At 37.5% G+C, this 19,210-nt stretch overlaps 1 protein-coding gene across 1 annotated transcript in view; it reads right to left on the bottom strand.

Moving 5' to 3' along the window:
* The window catches only part of OTOGL (otogelin like), a gene marked incomplete at its 3' end in the record, with an annotated part of 97,983 nt that overhangs the window by 64,726 nt on the left and 14,047 nt on the right, over positions 1-19,210 (bottom strand). The window contains exons 9-23 of the mRNA XM_080610115.1: positions 17,109-17,239; positions 16,405-16,511; positions 14,138-14,244; positions 13,247-13,372; positions 12,421-12,529; positions 12,124-12,170; positions 10,575-10,720; positions 8,894-9,017; positions 7,113-7,290; positions 6,139-6,263; positions 4,568-4,777; positions 3,611-3,776; positions 2,259-2,333; positions 1,066-1,118; positions 242-404 (exon numbers count right to left, since the gene is read on the bottom strand). Coding sequence (XP_080466241.1) covers positions 242-404; positions 1,066-1,118; positions 2,259-2,333; positions 3,611-3,776; positions 4,568-4,777; positions 6,139-6,263; positions 7,113-7,290; positions 8,894-9,017; positions 10,575-10,720; positions 12,124-12,170; positions 12,421-12,529; positions 13,247-13,372; positions 14,138-14,244; positions 16,405-16,511; positions 17,109-17,239 — 1,867 coding nt within the window. The remainder of the gene's footprint in view (positions 1-241; positions 405-1,065; positions 1,119-2,258; positions 2,334-3,610; positions 3,777-4,567; positions 4,778-6,138; positions 6,264-7,112; positions 7,291-8,893; positions 9,018-10,574; positions 10,721-12,123; positions 12,171-12,420; positions 12,530-13,246; positions 13,373-14,137; positions 14,245-16,404; positions 16,512-17,108; positions 17,240-19,210) is intronic.

Raw genomic sequence — 19,210 nt, forward strand, 5'->3', positions numbered from 1 at the left:
GGAACTCCAACTGAAGCAGTATTATAGCACAAAGCCTCACACCAGCAGGAAGGAGAAAAGGGCTCTCAGAGAAGAAAGAACGAGTTGGCCTTTTGTATATCTGCAAAAATTTAGAGAACAATAGGTTCAAATTTAGAGGTGTAATACCAGTGGAATTTAAAAAGCAAAACAAAATATGCAGAGTTAAATTGTGAAAAATATGCATGTATCTTGTGTTCCAGGTTGTTCTGCCAAAGCTTACCCAGGGGGGCAAATGCAGCCACTTCCACAGGGTGGTGAGGGGACACAGGAGAAGTTCATGGCAAGGTTCGCGCAAGAGATCCCGCAATTCACACCCGCTGCTGGTAATCCAGGCACGGGAGATCTGCAGTCGTAGTAGATTTTTCCTTCAGGGCATATGTGAACTTCAAATGCAAAATGCAGGTTAAATGAGATCAACTGCTCTTTTACACTGAAGGTTTTCTATTTGTTTTCCTTCACAGTCTATTTGTTATGTGTACTGCTTACACTACACATAGGAACACAATCTGGATAAAATTCTATAACTTCATTTGTATTACAGAGATATTAAATTAATATATTAAGCACCTGGATCTATGCACCCTGGATCTGATACACGGCCCATTCTTAAAGATGGAGTAATTATGCCTTAGGTAGAGAATCTTTAGAAGTGGCATAATTTTCAGTGTACTGAAATCCCTTCTAAATCATTAGAAATTCATTAAAAATTTGCTTTCTAGAAATCAAGAGTTTCAGGCTTCCTAAACATGGATAGTGAGCCTAATTTGGGGTATTGCTACAAGAACATATTGACCTACACCTCACATGCAATTTTTAATTTTTCAATTTCCCGAGTGACTTACTAGTACAGTTTGTGCTACAGAAAAAAGACAAAGAAAAAACTTTGACGACCAAGACAACTTGTGCTCCTCACCTCTTATTTTACATATGTTGTGATATTAAGTATCTCATAATGAAAATACATATAAGGAGAAAACCAAACAACTATTCAATGTAAAAAACTTTCTGTGTGCAACTCTAATATGAGACAAAACTGTAAATTACCTGTATTTTCTGTAGTGGCTTCAATACATTTCACTGTTCCGTTTAAACACTGACTGCAAAACAAAAGCAAGCCCATCTTCATTGAAGGGGAAAAGGTTAAAAAAGGTAATACATGTTAAAAAAGATAATACATCTTAACCCTATTTAAACAATAGAAATAGGGAGGAGAATGAGGACTAAAATCTAAAAGCATGAGTTCTGACCAGCAATTTCTTGATGTTTTTTAACCAGTGATCTGTAATGAAGGCCCAAACTCACAAAGAAGTTTGTGTACTATTTGATTGCCTAACTTTCACTGAAATAAAAAAGAAGCTGGGTATGTCAGCCTCTGTGGGAGCAAAGGGCCAGGTGATTCAGGTTGCTGACAGTGTTACACAAAACCTTATTTGTGTTGGGGAATATGGAAGGGTACAGTAGGCAAATTTTTTGTTGCACAGATATTAGGAGACACATCTTGATTCTATTATGACAAAATACAGAATTGGAGAAAAACACATTCAACAATAAGCCTAGTCCTCATTTTTTCCTTTTACTTAAAAACAAAAAATGAAAACAACATTGCAGAGGCATAGCAATGGCAGAAAAATGAGGCCCCTACTCTCACCTCTTGAACTACGTGATTATCAAGCTTTAGTTATAACAACTATAATATATAAGACCTCTGCAAGAATTAAGCTTGTCACAAAAGTCACAAACATGATTTTAGGTCAGCAGGTTGAGAGCATTTCTTGTAAAATGAACAAGTTAGACCAGGAAACCTGGGAGGTTTCCCACTTGTTTCAGTGAGGTCAGGATTCCATCATGAATTAATAACATAAAATGACACAAATATAGCTCTCTGAAAGCCTTTGTTTGAAAGACTTTCCAAAATAGAATCACATTGTTTATTCTTCCAAAACCAGTCTCCTATTGCTATCATAACACCACCAGGTCTAAGAAAAGGACTGGATCTGCTATGTGCATGTTTTGAGATATTCTTTAGTCCCTGGCTTACAGAATTTTCCAGGTATCCTGTTGTTAAAATAAGCAGGTACGTAATTCAATTTCTATTAGGCTCCCTATTACTAAGTGTGTAACAAAAGTAAAACCTTAATACAATAGACTTTCATTCTATGTGAAAGAATTCTCAGCGCCCTTGAGTAGCATCCAGACTGTGATACAAGAAAGGTAAAATTCTTGGAGTTCAAACTTACCAGGAGCCTGCTGGTGTAGGGAGGATTTCTCCAGGCTGGAGGGCTTTGCCCTTATAATGACAATGACAGGCAGATCTGTTAAAAGAATATTTTTGTAACTACAAAAGCAAGATGAAATGTGGATTTAAAGGCAATCCATTTATCAAGCTAATATGATAAGCAGGCCTTCCAATTCATTAACTCAATCTTAACATTTACAACACTTTTCTAAGGTCAAAAACGAAAGGGTGACTGACTATATTGAAGTCAGTAGCAAAACTCCTCCCATCTTCAACAATGCCAGGATTTTCCTCAGTCTCTGGATCATTTATTTGCTGTTTCTGTTCATTTGTCTTACAGAAAGGAGCTTTCCTTCCCAGTTATGGGAATAGTATGGCAATATGTAGTTCCCATTTAAGTTACTGTCAAAATCTTGGGATGTAAGAGTTACTATAGCAAAATCTATTAACTCTGTCTGTGATAAGAGCCTGATGGGATAGAACAGCAACAGAATTCTCTAGAAACCTTGGAAAATATGGGAATTCAAGTTACCTCACACTCTTTAATAGTTTGAAACAGTCTTTATCCCTACAATATGAACTTTACTGATCCTTTCAAAATATATATACAATGAAAAGCAATAGCTCTGTATAATTGTGAAATTTACACAAGTTCTGATTCCAATTTTTGATTCAGTGCCTGAACTCAGTAACTCCCCATGATGGTGAGCTGTAAAATGTCAGTACACAATCACAGAATCTTAGAATGGTTGGAAAGGACCTTAAGATCATCCAGTTCCAACCCCACTGCCATGGGCAGTGACACCTCACACTAGACCAGGTTGCTCAAGGCCCCATCCAGTCTGGCCTTGAACACTGCCAGTGACGGAGCATTCACAGCTTCTTTGGGCAGCCTGTTCCAGTGCTTCACCACTCGCACAATAAGGAACAAAAACTATTTCCTTTCATTGAGCATTTCTTTCCATTTAACTGAAGGGGTTTGCATTGTGAGATAGAAAACAAGACACTCCTATCTACTTTCACTGTATGATCCCTCTTTACAGATTGCTACTACATAGATTCTTTCTATTTTTTAAGTGTTAAAAACATGGTTTCTCATGAATTAATGACGTTTCATCACCCTTCTTTAAAGCAGTAATATATCTTCTCTGAAGTGCAGTAGATGGCTGCACACAAAGAAACAGATGAGGCCCCACTATTGATTAGTACAGAAGAATATGAAATCTTCATATATTGTTTGCTATCCTGTTTAGGCAGTCTACATCTTGAGGAAGACAACATAAAAACTACTTTAAATCTTGCTGGAAAGAGGAAAATGTGCCTATGCATAGATTCTATTTTCTTATGACTTACATCGACACACAAAAGTTGACTGACTCTTCAAAATATTTCCCATCAGGACAGTTACATCCTTCTGCACAGTCATCACCACAGATATTTGCCATAGAAAGTGAAGCACAGGAATGTTTACAAAAAGAAGAACACTGGTGATAAAGCATACCACTGTGACACATCACAGCTGGAGGAGAGAGAGGGAGAGAAAAGGGAGAACACACTTAAAATGTGAAAAATAGAAAACTAAGCAGCATATCATGGAATTGCAAAACAGAAAAGCAAAATGTTCTCTTGCTGCACTAGGGTGAGCTGAAATGCATGAGAAAAACATGGTGGTTTACTGATTTCATAAGTTAGAACTATTTAGATTCAGGTGGGTTTATGTTAGACAGTTCCTTGGCTGGAATTGTCTATTTTGTAAGCAGTAGATGTCTATTCTTTATATGTGTGGGTGTGTCTATCTAGTTACTCAGGCATCCAAGAGAGGAAGAATGGTCTAGTTAAGGATGAGGCATTACTGTATGGTTTAAAAATGCCTTGTTTAAAATTATTGCTACATCCTACTTGGCAAATAATTTTCCACCCTGCCCTGGGCAAATCATTTTCCACCCTGCCCTGCCTGACCTGGGGAGCCCCTGCCACCCTGACTTGCCTTCCCTTAGGAACAGTCCTGTTCCTGCCACTACCTGACTACTTTAGCCTAATAGAAGCTTCCATATGAGTAAGATGTTCAAAGCCAGAAATATAAATTCTCTCTGTAGCTAGTGGAAAGGGACAGGCATTCCCTGTAAGACAGCTCAGGGTCCCTGATTCAGATGCCTAAGGTAAAGGCTATTTGTGTTCTCCCCTGAATATGTCATTATCCCATGGCACAATTCTAGTTTCCATCAAGAAAAGGTCAACCCCTATACTTTGTGGAGTGAATAGAATTTTAGACATTTCTAAAAGATGTTCCATTCTGCAAACATTACTCACCACAGTAAGAAATATGAGATCTGAAGTCAGCGATGACCCCATGCTTGCCACACACGTAAGCATAGTGTGCCAAAGCATTACACAAACAGCTGCTTCCGCATTTGCACGCATCAAAGCGACATTGCTGGTAGTATAATCCTGGACTGATGTAGGCATGACAGGGAGCAAAAACTTCTTGGTTGATGATATCACAGTAAGATGCATACCCAGCTAAGAGAAGGCAACACTGGTTTAGCCTGATCCATTTTAATGTGACAGTTACTCAAACGAATAGCACAGAATATTTTTTACTAGGAGTCACATGGGAAATACAAGGAGTAATAAAGACAAGTTACTCCTGGGGAGATTCCAGTTGAACACTACAAGAAAATTTTTCACAATGAGAACACTCAGCCATTAGAATAATCTCCACAAGGGAAGTGGTGGATTCCCCAACACTGGACACTTTTAAGATTCAGCTGGACAGGGTGCTGAGCCATCTAGTCTAGGTATGCTTTTCCTAGAAAGGTTGGACCAGATGAACCTTGAGGTCCCTTCTAACCTGGTATTCTATGATTCTGTTGCAAGAGCATCCCTACCCTTCATCCTCCCTGTTCCTTCCCACATACAAACACTGACATAAGGATTTCTGTAGTCTTAGTAAACTAGGTTCAAGGGGTGAACTTAACTTGGTTGAAAAGTAACCTGACAAAAGAAACAAACAAACAATTTCTTTTTCAGTTTCATCAGATCAAGTTTATCACAAACCTGGAAAGATGTTTGTGCTGGCTCGGTACAGGTGGTAGCGTGGGGCAGGACCATTTAATCAGAGACTGCTTTTTCCAGTGATGATTAAAAGAAAATTCAGGCTGGAAGGGACCTCAGAGGGTCATTTAGTTCACCCTCCTGCTCTAAGCAGCTTACATTTATGTGAAACTTTGCCTTCACTGAGGAAGCACAGAACTGAAGGTGGGCATGAAGTATTTTGGAGAGAGCTAACTCAGCTGAGATGTGCTGCTTTAGAAGACAGGCAATGCTGAAGGCATAGAAAGCCAGAATGCCCCAGATTCTTAAAAGTTTATGGTTATTCTAGGCTTGCTCCCACAGGCTCTAAATATGGCCAAATCCCACATCCTTAGTGAGTCCTTATGTCTGAAACATTAAAAACATTAGTTTAAATTCTGTCAAAATTGGCAATTACTGTCTATCCATTGTCTTCATTAATTGAAAAGAACAGCAGGATGGAAAGGAGGAGACAGTGAAAGTTCAACACAAAACATAGGCATGTCAACCAGCCAAAACTAAGTCTTTACTCAGGAATTTGAACAAATACACAAAGCTCAGATTGTTCGCATCCGTTTATGTCAAAGAGCATAGATGAAGGATAAAGAAACTTTTAACACAACAGGCATGGAGAAACCAAAGATAGGACCTTTGATCTGAACATTGTCTTGGCAAGACACTGTCTCTTGTCCTTCCTTTATCAACTTAGAAATGTGCATCGTATCATTCCTCTTGACTGGCAGAGAAAACAAAAAATGTCCCATAATAATAAGATACAGGTAATTCCAGACTCACATGTGAAAACATACCATTTTGCTGATTAACATTGCAGGGATCAACCACAGGAATGTTGATAGGCACAGAACAAGCTGAGGAAACCTTCCATGCATTTGCATGAAGTTGTGGGGTCCCTTCTATCATCCCTGCTGGAGAACTGAAAAGGAAAAAATCAACACTGCAATTGTCTTGCTGACCTTATGAGCTACATGGGTGAGGATACAAGTACATCAAAAAGCCTTAGATGCATAGTCACACTGAACATAACTGTCAGAAGAATTTCCATCTGTGAGGAACAAAGCTTTCTCCTCAATATGGTACTCATAAAAAAATACTCTTACAAAGTCTGCGCTCACTTACACCTAATTCAGGTACTCTGAAATCAGCTGGAGAAGGCATTTATGAGAGGAGAATTTGGCCTTTATTTGAGTTTGTGCATTCAATGAAATGTCAAATATTTAACCTCTTAGTTAATGTCAGTGTTCTAGAAGAGAGCTGTTTGCATTCTGATGCTGGGTTTCACCAAGTATTTCAGATGCATTTGTTATTGCTAGAGAAGTTTTGTAATATTATAGATTGAGGAAGTTTAGAGAAAATGAAGCAAAAGAATAAGGAAAATGTGCCCTTCTAATTAAATTATTCCCATGGTTCAGAATTATTTTCTCCTTTAAAACTTGATGGGGAATCAAGCAGTAATAAGTGTTAATCAGGTGAGATGATCCTAGTATTATCATCCACTCTTTTTGTCACTGCTCATCTATTTGCTCTGATGATAAGGCAGCAGTAGGGAGGGGAAAAAGTGCATTCAAGAAATACCATTATCTAATAGCTTCTATAAATAATATGGTAGTTTTCTATGACGTAACTAAATTTATGAGTTTCATATTTTTAAGTCACTAACATTTTAATTAAGAGAGTTTACATTGGTTAGATTAATAAAGTATGAGCATGTTAATGAAATTAAATTCTTCTTAAACACAATCTAAATGTACAATGTGCAACTTACAGAAAATCATCTCTTAAATTCCCGTTGTATGTTCCACATAGTCCTAATGTTCTTCTCTTCCAGCCAATATCAACTTGGACATAGATCCTCTCTCCATCTTTAGCAAATAGTATCTTTAAACCAAAACTAGTTTTCAGTTGAACAAAAAAAGAAGATACATTCTGAATTTCAATAGCCCCTGCACATAGCAAAAGAAAAACAAAGGCACTGAAATCCAGCTTCCAGGTTGTATTGGTTTACATCTTAAGCAAAATAGACTTTCAAAACTTAAAAATAAAATGAGAAACTGCACAGCCTCATCTGCAGTCAAATAACCTCACCCATCTGAACTTATGAGACTACATCTCTTTTTCATTAGCAACGCAAATCAGGAATTGCAACTACTGTCAACAGTAAAAAGTCTCTCACCTTTCTGTACCTGTGAGTTATCGAGAAACCACTCTCATATTTATTTATTCTTTTAGAAGAAAGCAATGCTACCGCATGCCTCCAGCAATGAGAAGACAAGAAACCACTTGTTTCTTAGTCTCCAGGGATGTTATAAGATTAATTAGCAAATGTCTGTAAACTGTATTACAATCTTTAGATTGAAGGTTCTATCTTGCTATTATTGACATGACATCAGTACAGCTCCTTGTTTAGGCTGTATGTGAACTAAAGCCCTATCAAATTCCCAGCTTTCCTTCCCATCAAATCTGTTATGCGAGAAAATGGAAATTTCACAGCCATAGCATTAATTTGCTACACATTGTGGGGCTACTTGCAGCTGCAGGGTTAAAGCAGATCTACCTTCACAAACAGCCTTTACACATGCACACACATACACACTTTGGTGCATAAACTGAGAAGAGAGAGACAAAGTATGAGCTTAAAGATGTTCTTCACCGATAAGACTAACTAGATACACCCAACTGTCAAGAATCTAACACAAAAATATTTGTGATCAATTATATTTATCACAGGGTATGGAAACAGACAAAACAGTGAATAGAGACTGACTCAAAAGACGTAAAATTAAATTAAAATGAAGTTATGAAGGAGAACTGTCAACATAACTGAAAGTATATCTGATCTATGAAGCTCATTGCATAGGAAGCTGTGAATGTCAAAAGCAGTATTGTGACTGGACAAATTCAATGAAGATACAGCTAAAAGCACCAACACAGAACTCCCTAAACTCTGTTTTGCCAGAAGCTGGGAAAGAGGAACTCCCACTTTACTCTTTCTTACTACAGTTCACTGTAAGATACAAAATTTAGCGATATCATTTCCACTTTCAGTGCTGAATTTTATAACATCCTTTTAAGGCTGCTTTATTTTACTATCCATTCTGAAAAGATGAAATAACCTAGCTGAAATCAGGCAGACATAAGTCAGCACTGAAAGCAGTGTAGATCCCACAAAGCACATGGATTCCATGCCATTTACTCCAACAAGCTTTAATCAAGCTAGACCTTAACATCAGTCTCAAGATGATTTTCAGCCTCTCTTCACCTCCCTTATTTTTCTTACCTTCTCCCCTTTTAACAAAATTAGTGGAATTCTAGGTACTCTCTAATGTAAGAAATACAAAGAAATGAGAGCATAATGAAGGGCTCTATTTCACAGGCTGGAAAAGTATATTTCTAGAACCACTACTAAGGTTATAAGAAGTAATCAACTGTGAGTTTCATAAGTTATGCTTGAAGGAAATCCTTTCCATAGGCAGATATTATTAAAAAGCTTTGAAGCATATAAAAGAAAGAATGTGAACTCTGGTACCTACTCCATGCACTTCTTACCATTAAGGTTAAAAACTTGGTTAAGGCCAGTTTGGACTTGACCATATCTCGTGAGAGTTACTTGTTTGCTCACATCATCTTCAAGGACTAGAGTTATAGACTCAATGCAGGCGTGGTCAAAGTTCTAAGTAGAAATGGGTTTCACCATCAGAAATGGAGACATTAGTATTACCATGGAAAGCAAACCCAAACAAATGAGAAAAAACAGCTGTATAGACAGGAAGTACCAGACCTGTCATCAGGTAGTAAACTGTCACTCAAAGCATTAAACAGAGCACCCTAAATTGTATCTAGAACATAATAAAACATGCATATGCATATAAAAGCAAGGAGAATACATTTTAGCTCTTATGGCAATCTAGTAGCAATTGGACTGAGGTTGCCAGTACTGGTACTGGGTTCAAAAGGCCATACTTGCATGGCCTCCCTGGGTACTCCTCATTGCTGGGTTAACCAGTGTTTGAGCAAGTCTGACCTCATCTATAGCAAGCTGGTGCAACCAGAGCCCAAATGCAACCAATCCAGCAGAAAGAAACTATTGTACACATGAAGGTACTTCTCACCTTGAAATGTGGTCATGCTCTTTGACGGCAGACCAAAAGAATATAATTTCTCCAGAATTATACTGCAATAATATATCAATATCTGACTGTCAAAAACTGATGACTTATAAACTAACTCACACCCATCACTTTAAGAGTACTATCCAGCCAAAATTTATGAACCTAAGTACAGGACGAAAGGTGGCACATAACTAAACCAAGCATCTTATGGTTCCCAGACCCCCTATGTTTTCATCTTGAAACTTTCCAAGGTACCTAGAATTGTGATAAGGGTTATTTCCGATAGCATCCTTGTCTCTCAGTGGCTACCTAACCAACCATTTCATGAGGCCACCTGAAATGCAGAAACAGGAGGCTCAACAGCTATGCTTACAAAGGGAGGGGCTTACAAAAAAAAGCAAACACCAGATCATAGTCTAGCTTTTGAGAGACAGTCCCCTAGGAAGGCAGATTTAGTGTATCACTCCCTGCTGATGAGTTCAGCCATCCCAGCCCTCAGCACACTGGTAGCTGTGAATCACAGTCTCAGAGCTCCTTCTCCTGAGAGCCTAGGTGACTAATAACATCATTAAATCCAGTCTCGCAGATAAGTGCTTTTTATAAACACCTCTATTAGTAAAGCTTGTTGTTGGATTCCTGCCAAAATATATTCAAACAAAGATGTGTGGTGGCTAGTCTCTTCAGTAGTTTCCTAAAAGGCATTTTTCCAACAAAGTAAATATGCTATAACATATCAAATAAAAATCTAATGTTAGCAAAAAAACCCCTCTTGCCTACCTAGCAGCATATTAAATCTGTTCAGTGCTGCCAGCAAGAGCTTTTCTAAAGGCTGGGACATCTGTTTGTACCATAACCAAAGATGTATATACTTGTTTAACATGCGAAAGTAAATAACTCTCTAGACTTTATACCTCTAAAGGTGCAATTTGTTTTACAAAAGGCAATACGATATGTATCAATACAGCTGCTTACATAAAAACCTATGAAATTGTTTCAGTTTATATTTTCTGTTTAAAGCATAAACAGAAAACATGAAACATAAACCATAGCCCAGAAACATAAACCATAAACCCTATACAAGATTGCCTGAAATATGGATGGACATGTTTGTGACTTACCTGTCCACAAGGTGCTTTCTGTAAAGTTATTGTGAACTTGTTTTTCCCAGTGCCTTTTACCAAAATGTACTGGCAAATCCCAAGAAAGGTGAAATGACGTCCATCAAATGTTGTGAAATGAGAACTACCTGTTATAGAGCACTCAGCTTGAGAGAAAAAGGATAAACAAAAGTGTTTACTTGCATAAAAATGCATAATTATTCTGTGAGTTTTGTAGGAGACATAAATAAGAAACTTTCTGCTTAATTCTAAGCACATAATCCAGAGTAACTTTAATCTATCTAGCTGTAATGGCATTTGGAAATAAAATATTTTATATACCACTATTTTCTTCAGATATGCCATTTCACATTGCAGACATCAATGTGCAGCATCTTCAGATTATAACTAGATGGTATGCTTTTGAATCATGAATTCTCTAAAATTCAAAAGAGTTTTCTCTTTATTACAGTTCTGAAGTTTCCTAGAATCTCCTTCCTTGTCATCTTTTGGCATGAATGAGCATGAAGGCAAGATTCTTTCTCTTTCCTCCTAGGTGCTCTGGCGCTGCTTGTTACTGCATGTATGAAGAGGCTGCAGGTGGCCGTCCTCAGGGCACATCTATATTCATTTTTCAGTTCAGATCAAGAGTGCACTCCTGAAGCAAGTCTCCAGTGATCCCCACTTACTGCACTTTCATTCACACCATGGGGCAGTGTCAGAGCAAATGAACTAGGCTCATTTCAGCTGCAACTACTGCAGGAGGTGCTCTCTGGGAACACATCTAACCTGCTCCTGCTACTAACAGGCATTCAGTCCCTAGGACCAGACTACAGTAGTTATAATTAAACCCCACATGCACACACTACGCAGACGAGACACGTGGAGTGGTTCTCAGTGTCAATTGTTTTACGCTACAGACCCAACCTGTCAAGCTTTGCTTAGTAACTGTTAAGCCTTGTTCATTGTCTCAGTCACAGGGGGCTCCTTAATTTGTAAACAATTTTCTCTTTCACAAGTTTCATAGTATAATCTCATCTAAGATACAGAACTGTCTAGGGAGTTTCACTACCCAACTGATGCATGTTCCCTTGAGTAACTCAGTACAGAGACATGTAATCTTTAAAGATAAGGATCATTATCCAAACATGAACCGCTGTTAGAAGGGAGAAAATACAGCACACTGAGCATCAGAATGGTGGGTTTCTTACTGTATGCATTACAATTGCACCTAGTGAGGAGATCCTTGTACCTGGCCTAGGTACTGCAGAGGCAGTAGAACTAAGCCATCTGCCCCAAAGAACACAGAACATAAACAGAAGACAGAAAACAAGAGGTGGATGTAACACACTGATTTAGGGAAGCAAATAGGAAAAGGTAAAATGAATATGGTCAGGCAGTTGGCAGCTTTGTACCAGCCGGCTCACTGCTATGCTCAACATCCATCTGCTTAATCTTTCTTCTTAAATTAGCATACCAAGCCCTTGTATCGTATTTATTTCTGTTGTCTTCTGAAAAGTTTATCTCCTATGTTCACTGAGGAGATAAAAGAATAATGCAATACAGATACCTGGGCAATCATGATCAGTGCAGTTCCAAATGCCACCAATGCAAATACTAGAAAGACAAATCACAAAACAGAAAATCAGTGTTCAGATGTTTGGCAAAAACAGAAGCATCATGCTAACTAACATGTCTTGAATTCATCCTTTCCATAGATTAGCCTGAATATTTTAGTGATAGACAGGGCCAAGACTATAAAACATAGATACTAACTATTCTTTAAAATGCAAATGTGACTATGATGTTAAATTAACATTGAGGAGCACTCACAGAGAGAGGAAACAGGCATGAGGCTTTCACATACCAGTTGCTACATTCTTGTTCAATTTTTGAGCCTACAGGGAAGGCAGTTCCATGATAAATACAAGGACAATTCGACACAGAGATACAAGTTCCATTTTCCATAATGAGACCTATCAGGAGGGAAGTTAATAAATGAGATGAAAACCAAGTTAACACTCTGGATCACTGCTTTTCCCCCATCTGACTGAAACACTCAAATCTGCCAGAAGGTGATCCCACCAGTCTTACCTGGGGACCAACAAAAAGAGTTGCTTGGTGAGTGCAGAGAGCTCACAGTGATGAACAGTGTTGCTCTCTCAAAGCAGTTGTCACTCTGAAGAGCTGCTTTATGAAAAATGTCTGCCTTAAGCATGTAAAGCTATATAGACTCAAAAATGGAAAAATTCTGGTATCACATATTTTTATTCCTTCTGAAACAGGACTGTTCATAGTCCAAAACCTAATTTTTTATTGAGTACGGGTCTCACATATTTGCTTCCTTGTACAGAGTATACGTAAGACATACTCTGTTTAAAATGCATCACAACAGATTTTGGAATAATTCAAATAAAAGCAGATTAAATATATGCAATATCTTATTGTAAAAAGCATTAGTGATGGCTCCACATTTTAACTAATATTTCATTCAGAGGCATCTTTGTATGCTAGAGAAATGTTTAGAACACAATAAAATGAGGAATCACGGTTAGAATAACAACAGCTAGAGCAGAATCTACAGTATTCATATTTTCAGACTTTAACTTAAGCACAGTCTATTTTGACAACTTTATTATGATGTTGGATATTAGCTTTACACATTTTATTCATATAAAATTGATCGTATTTACCATCTGGACAGTAACAGCCATCTAAGCAGTGTAGGTTGCTGCCAAGACAGTCTTTTTCAAATGTGCAGGTTGGTGGACAACAACTGATGCAGTCACGGTGTACAAAGCTGTCTTCGCACTTCTCAGCTAGAAAAAATACATCGTACATTGAATATCAGTGCAATTTCTCCTTCCATACTGGAGAATTTCCTCAGTGCAATTTCTCCTTCCATACTGGAGAATTTCCTCAGTGCAATTTCTCCTTCCATACTGGAGAATTTCCTCTCTCAAATAAACGGTTGTGCAGTGTTTCTAGTATAGCTAATTATTCAGATCAAGTACAATAGGTTGTTTGGAGAGGTTTTAACTGACAAGCTGTGGTGAATCTCTCATCAGTAGTTAAGTCTTTCTTTAGCAAATTCTTACATCACCCCTCCAAAAGAAGTTATAGTTTCTGTGACAGGGGAACGTGTGCTCATATATCAGCTAGTTCAAAATCTCGTGCATGAGACTGAACTGCAATTGATGGGTGGTGGTGATAAGTAGAAGAAGCTGGATTAACAGTATTCTGTAGGGCCAGTAAAGGCTGAAAGGTCATGCGGGAAGAGGGGCAACATGAAATGTCTGCAGATGTTTGTTCTTTGTCCTAGAATATAATCAGCACACATGATACTTCAAGTGATCTGTTGAAACATGAGTTTTGTATGCATCTAGATCAGATCACAATGGAATTAAAATATTCCTCTAGCAAGACACTGACTTCATTGTTTTCCAGCAATAGTGAAGCTGGCTGATCCACTTCAGTGACAGGTTTGAGTCCCATAGTGACGAAGCTGTCAAGATGGAATTATTTGAAATTAATACATTGGGTATCTCAAAGGTCACATAGTATGTTTTGTTAAAGAGTCTTACCACAGGCAGGAAAGTCATCCCTCCAGTCCCGCACTGGGGACCCAGCGTGAGAGCATGCTCTAGCGTATTCTGTCACCGCCCTGCAGTATGTTTCATCATCATCTGCTCTGAAATGATAAAACAAGAGAGTAATGAAGGAATTCAGATCCTATCTAGAAATCTCTGCCACAGGACACTGCTCAGAATTCTTCACACATAGCTGACACCACTCAGTCATAATAGCATATAGTGAAAATACTATGAAAAGGAGCAAGCTATACTGAACACACTGTTGTGTTTTTATCATTTGGTAAAAACCACCATTCCTGCATGACATGAAAACTCTGACCTGCACTGATAAAAGACATTCTGGTCCAAGTAACAAGTTCAAGCTTCTAATTGCCTGTTAGTCCTTGAATTTAGGCAAGAGCCCTGTTGGCAGACTTCTGACCTTGTGCTGAAGCGCTCAGCACCAGAAGCATTATCCGCTGAATGCCATAGACAGGCTCAGGGATTTATATCACAACCCTGGGCAAAGGCATTATCTCTGCCTTAGTCTATACAGAAGAAGATGTACAGGATGCTTTTACCAGGACCAAGTAAAAAGATATTCATCAGTGTTAGGTAAGCACAAGTTTTCTTCAGATTAAGTCACACAAGATGAGATATTACCAATGTTTTTTTTACTGTGAAAGTCCAAAAGCTCCTGTCACTCACTGTGAAGGACTTGATGCCAAAATGAACTAGTCATAACAAGACATTTCTATTATAAGCATGACTGTGACAGATCAGCTGAGTTTGTGTTTCAACACACAAGATCATGTTTCCAAAATTAATGGTCTTAAGAATATATTATATTGTGTTTGCATTCTGCTTTCAGCACATCTGTTATCAAATCAAACACCACTATACTCTTTGTTACAGTGATCAGAGTCTCTCCAGCTTTCCTTATCTAATCCAATTAAATGGATCTTAATAAAAAGAATACTTGGCATATACTATGACCCCACAAAAAATCTTCATAAACTGACACTAAGCCACAAGAAGAGAGGTCTCTTTTATAAATGAAATAAGCCTAAATTAATGAGGTTCTGAGTCACAGAAACTTCCTTCAAGGTTTTTAACATTCACACAATTCACATCAACACACATATACAACACACATGTATATATGTTCACAAAAATCAACTCTGCCTTTACACCATGACACTGATGCAATATCACATTTGAAAATTGCTTTTTTTAAAATTTGCCTTTCATGATTCTTCTGCAAAAGTCACAATAAACTCCTGAGTTACAAAGAGACCATACAGAGGCAACTCATTTCTTCTCTGAGTGCAATCAATGTACAGATCATAAACTTCAGGAAGCACACTGAAGATTTGCCTACAAACACAAATTCTTCCATCTTGACTTCATGGTAAATCGGGAAACTGAAAATTCATCAATAATCAACTAATGAGTTGTAATGGATTATACTGAATGACTTTAACTTTTGGTCTTGTGATCTTTTTGTATGTTTTTGATTAAATTGATGATAATCTGAGAAGGCCGTAATAGGCCATAGTCTGGTAAAAATCCTGCTATTTATGACAATTACTTCTTAATTTAAAAAACCCACTAAAAAGGAAGTGGTACAGAGCTCAGTCACCTATTCAATTACACTCTGGAGCATCTCTTTACATTGAATGACAAAAGCTAAACAGGAGTCAGGAGAGTTAAGAAAAAAATACCAGGGTGCATATAATGCCAGCAGTTGAGGGGGTGTAACTCCCACCAAAGCCAGTGAACGACAAAATTCTTTTGACAACTCTGAATATATATAAATAAAACAATTTCGAGAAATTCTACTAATTTGAACCATAGTGCTCATAAAAAAGTCCAGCTATTCCAGACAAATGATCTGGCTCCTCTAATATCATTTATATTTTCTCCTAGTATCATCTTCATGTATTTTTGATTCAGGGCCTCCAAGTACAGGTTTCAGGGGTTTTGTGATTAGCAGCTTCTCTTTTATCATTAGCGTTTCTCTGTGGATTTCTCTGCCATGTATTTGTCTAGTATTTCATTAAGTCTATGACAATCTTTAGCAATCAAAATATCCCTAGGCAGGCTTGTTCTGTGCCCTTTGTTTCCACACTAAATCACCCACTGAGAAACCCCATCTCCTTCATTTTGAGCTTGGTTCTTCCTAACTTCCCTCAGCGCTGCTCAGTTCTTGCCTCCAACAAAAGTGTGAGCATTCATTTCATGTGTCAAAAACAAATACAGAAGAACTCCAGTCTTACCTGCAAAGATCATTCATGCAGCTTGAAATATAAGAATATGGATCTATGCTTTCATGACAGCTGAGAAAAGGAAACTGTAGGAATATTTGGCACTTGAAGAATATGTCCTGTGCATTAAGGAGAATCAGTAAACAATAGTTAGTAAATACTTGCTGCACAAGCATAATTCTTTTTAGCTTTGTTTACTTAATTGAGGGTCCTTTAGATCCCCATTCAAATTTCAGAATCTCTCAGTCTCATAATTTATTATTATATCTCTTTTATTAGTCTTCCAAAAATTTGTCCTTTCTGCCTAGGCTGTCTTGATTGCATGCTGCTCCTAAACCAGCTGGGATGAAAAAGCATGAAATGACAAAAAAAATCATTTTGTGTCAATTCAGGAGCTGAGCATGTTACTTCTGCAGGATTTCACAATTTCCAAAATAATGAGGTGTAAGATGCCAGGACTGGAAAATGAACCCAAGTTTACTGCAGCAAAGAAGAGCTCTGCCAGCAGAGCTGTGCCACTTGGCACATCTTATCTAAGCCTTTGTACTTCTAAGCTAAATATCTGAAGATCTTCAGACATTTCCTAGCAACAGTCCTGATCTGAATCTTCCCTTTTTCAAAGCCTCAATTCATTTAAAGCTTTTTTTCAACATGGTGGATATTGCTAGATTCTTATACCATCACTAGGCCACGAAAATTAAGAATGATTAATTTACCTCAGTGGATTCTGCATCAGCTGAGCAAGGACTGGAGAAATCTGAGGCAGTAGGTACACAAGCTACATCATCTGTGGTTTGCACAGCCCAGCTATTTGCAAATTCAGCAATGTCTTCTGTATATTCACCTACTGCATGAAAATATTGGAAGAGCACCCAGGAAAAAAAAAAATATAACTGTCAATACAAACTTCAAAGACAACTTGGAAATTTCTGGTGTTTTTCAATGTGTTCATTGCCTCACTTACAGATATGTTCAGAGTACAGGTGGTGTAGAAAAATCTCGTTTTTCTTTTTTAGTTTAAGTACTTTCTACTGCATTTAAACGAAGAGATTAAAAAAATATATGACAACGCGCTGGTTGAGGTTTTTTTTAAGAGCAGTCAGTGACAATTTTATTAAAAATATTCAAATAAGGACAAGCATAATGTATTGAATACTTAAGAAAAAATAAATTTTTTTAAAACAGTTTAAGGCTTTCATCATGTTTCACAAATGTCAGTCAGCACTATTATCTCCCTCCGTTTCCTTTGCTACAGAAAAGCCCTAAAACAAACACACCACTACATGCCCAGCGCTCCTCACAGCATGAGCATGGGAGAATTAATGAACAAGATGCATGACTGGAAGTCATGGCAACAGGCTGAGGAAGATACACGAACATACAAGGAGTTTGGCAGTAAAGAAACAGAACCAAAATGTCCATATTTTTTGGCAAGAACTAAATATTATATTTTCTCTATGTTAAGTGTCTCAAAAAGCGTAAATTGCCTACATTTTGAAGACCCTTACAGTAATTGGTATCTATGCTACAGTTATCTGAATCTATGCATGGTTAGGAGTCAGGGTACTGAAATTAAATCAGCTACAGTTATTTTCACAGAGCTGTACTATCCAAAATTTAATCTAACTGCTTCTAGAACAAGACGTACAAAGTTTGACACTGCAATTTGGAAAGCCCCAAAGCACACTAATCAGATATTTGTTCTTGGATCTCCACAAATAAACAAAGATAAGACCCTAACTACCAGTCTATTTTACTTAACAGCCAGGAAGACTTAAAGCATTTCTGCCCCTCAGATAGAACAGTTCTTTGCACAGAAAACCCTTCCCAAACATAAAAAGCTGGAGTTTGATCTAGAGGTGAACCTGTTGACATAAACTCTGCTTCTGCAAAAAATATTAAAAATATTTTATTTACATTTCTGCATAGCTTGAAAAAAAATTGGATCTCCTCAAAAAAAAAGCCACAAAATAAAATCACTGTCCTTGAAGCAGCTCTGTACACAAATACAGGCTGTATATTAGAGCAATATAAAAATGCCATTAAATATGAAGAAAATGGAAAAGGAATTTGGTTTTAAAACTGTGCTTTGAAATGGAGTATTACATGCCTTGCGGCAACTTATTTACTTGGGCCATTGCAAACAGAGAACATTCAGAGTCTGGAAGATGCAGAATAGATATAAAGATGTCCTTTATACTACTGGGAGAGTAATTTAGCTGGGGAAGATAAATGATCATCCCAAATAATTTATAAGATTTGGAAACACTTAGAAATATTTTTTGGCTTAGAAGTAATTTGAATTAGCAGCGTAGTCTTGTGAAGATATCAGAACTTTGTGCTTTGTATTTGCACAGAGTCAAGGCCTCATTTTATACAATGGTTCAAGGTTACAATGATTCACAGAGCTCCTGATTGTACACTACAGTAATACCGTAATTTCTGATAAAGAAAAATGTTAGAAGAAATTATGATGGTGAAGAAATGTAGCTCTGGAAATTAAGATGTCTAAGAGCTGGAAGTCTTCTACAACTGATAATACATTTAAAGATATTGTAATTACTATTTTTTAGAGATCATGAGAATTCATTATCTCCCCAAATTCCATTTTTCTCCAGTATTACAGCTCACCAGTTTTAACTAGCTATTAAACATAGTATACTTTGCTGTGCAGAAGTTAGTGCATGAAACAGGCAACTTACTGCTCCCATGGCAGAAGAATTATGAGAAACATACATTGGGCACATTTTTAAAGACTATACAAAGATAGGTACACTGCATATTCCTTCACTTAGAAAGTCAAAGAGCTCCACTATCT

This window comes from Psittacula echo (genome assembly GCF_963264785.1).
Source record: "Psittacula echo genome assembly, chromosome: 1".
NCBI lineage: Eukaryota > Metazoa > Chordata > Aves > Psittaciformes > Psittacidae > Psittacula > Psittacula echo.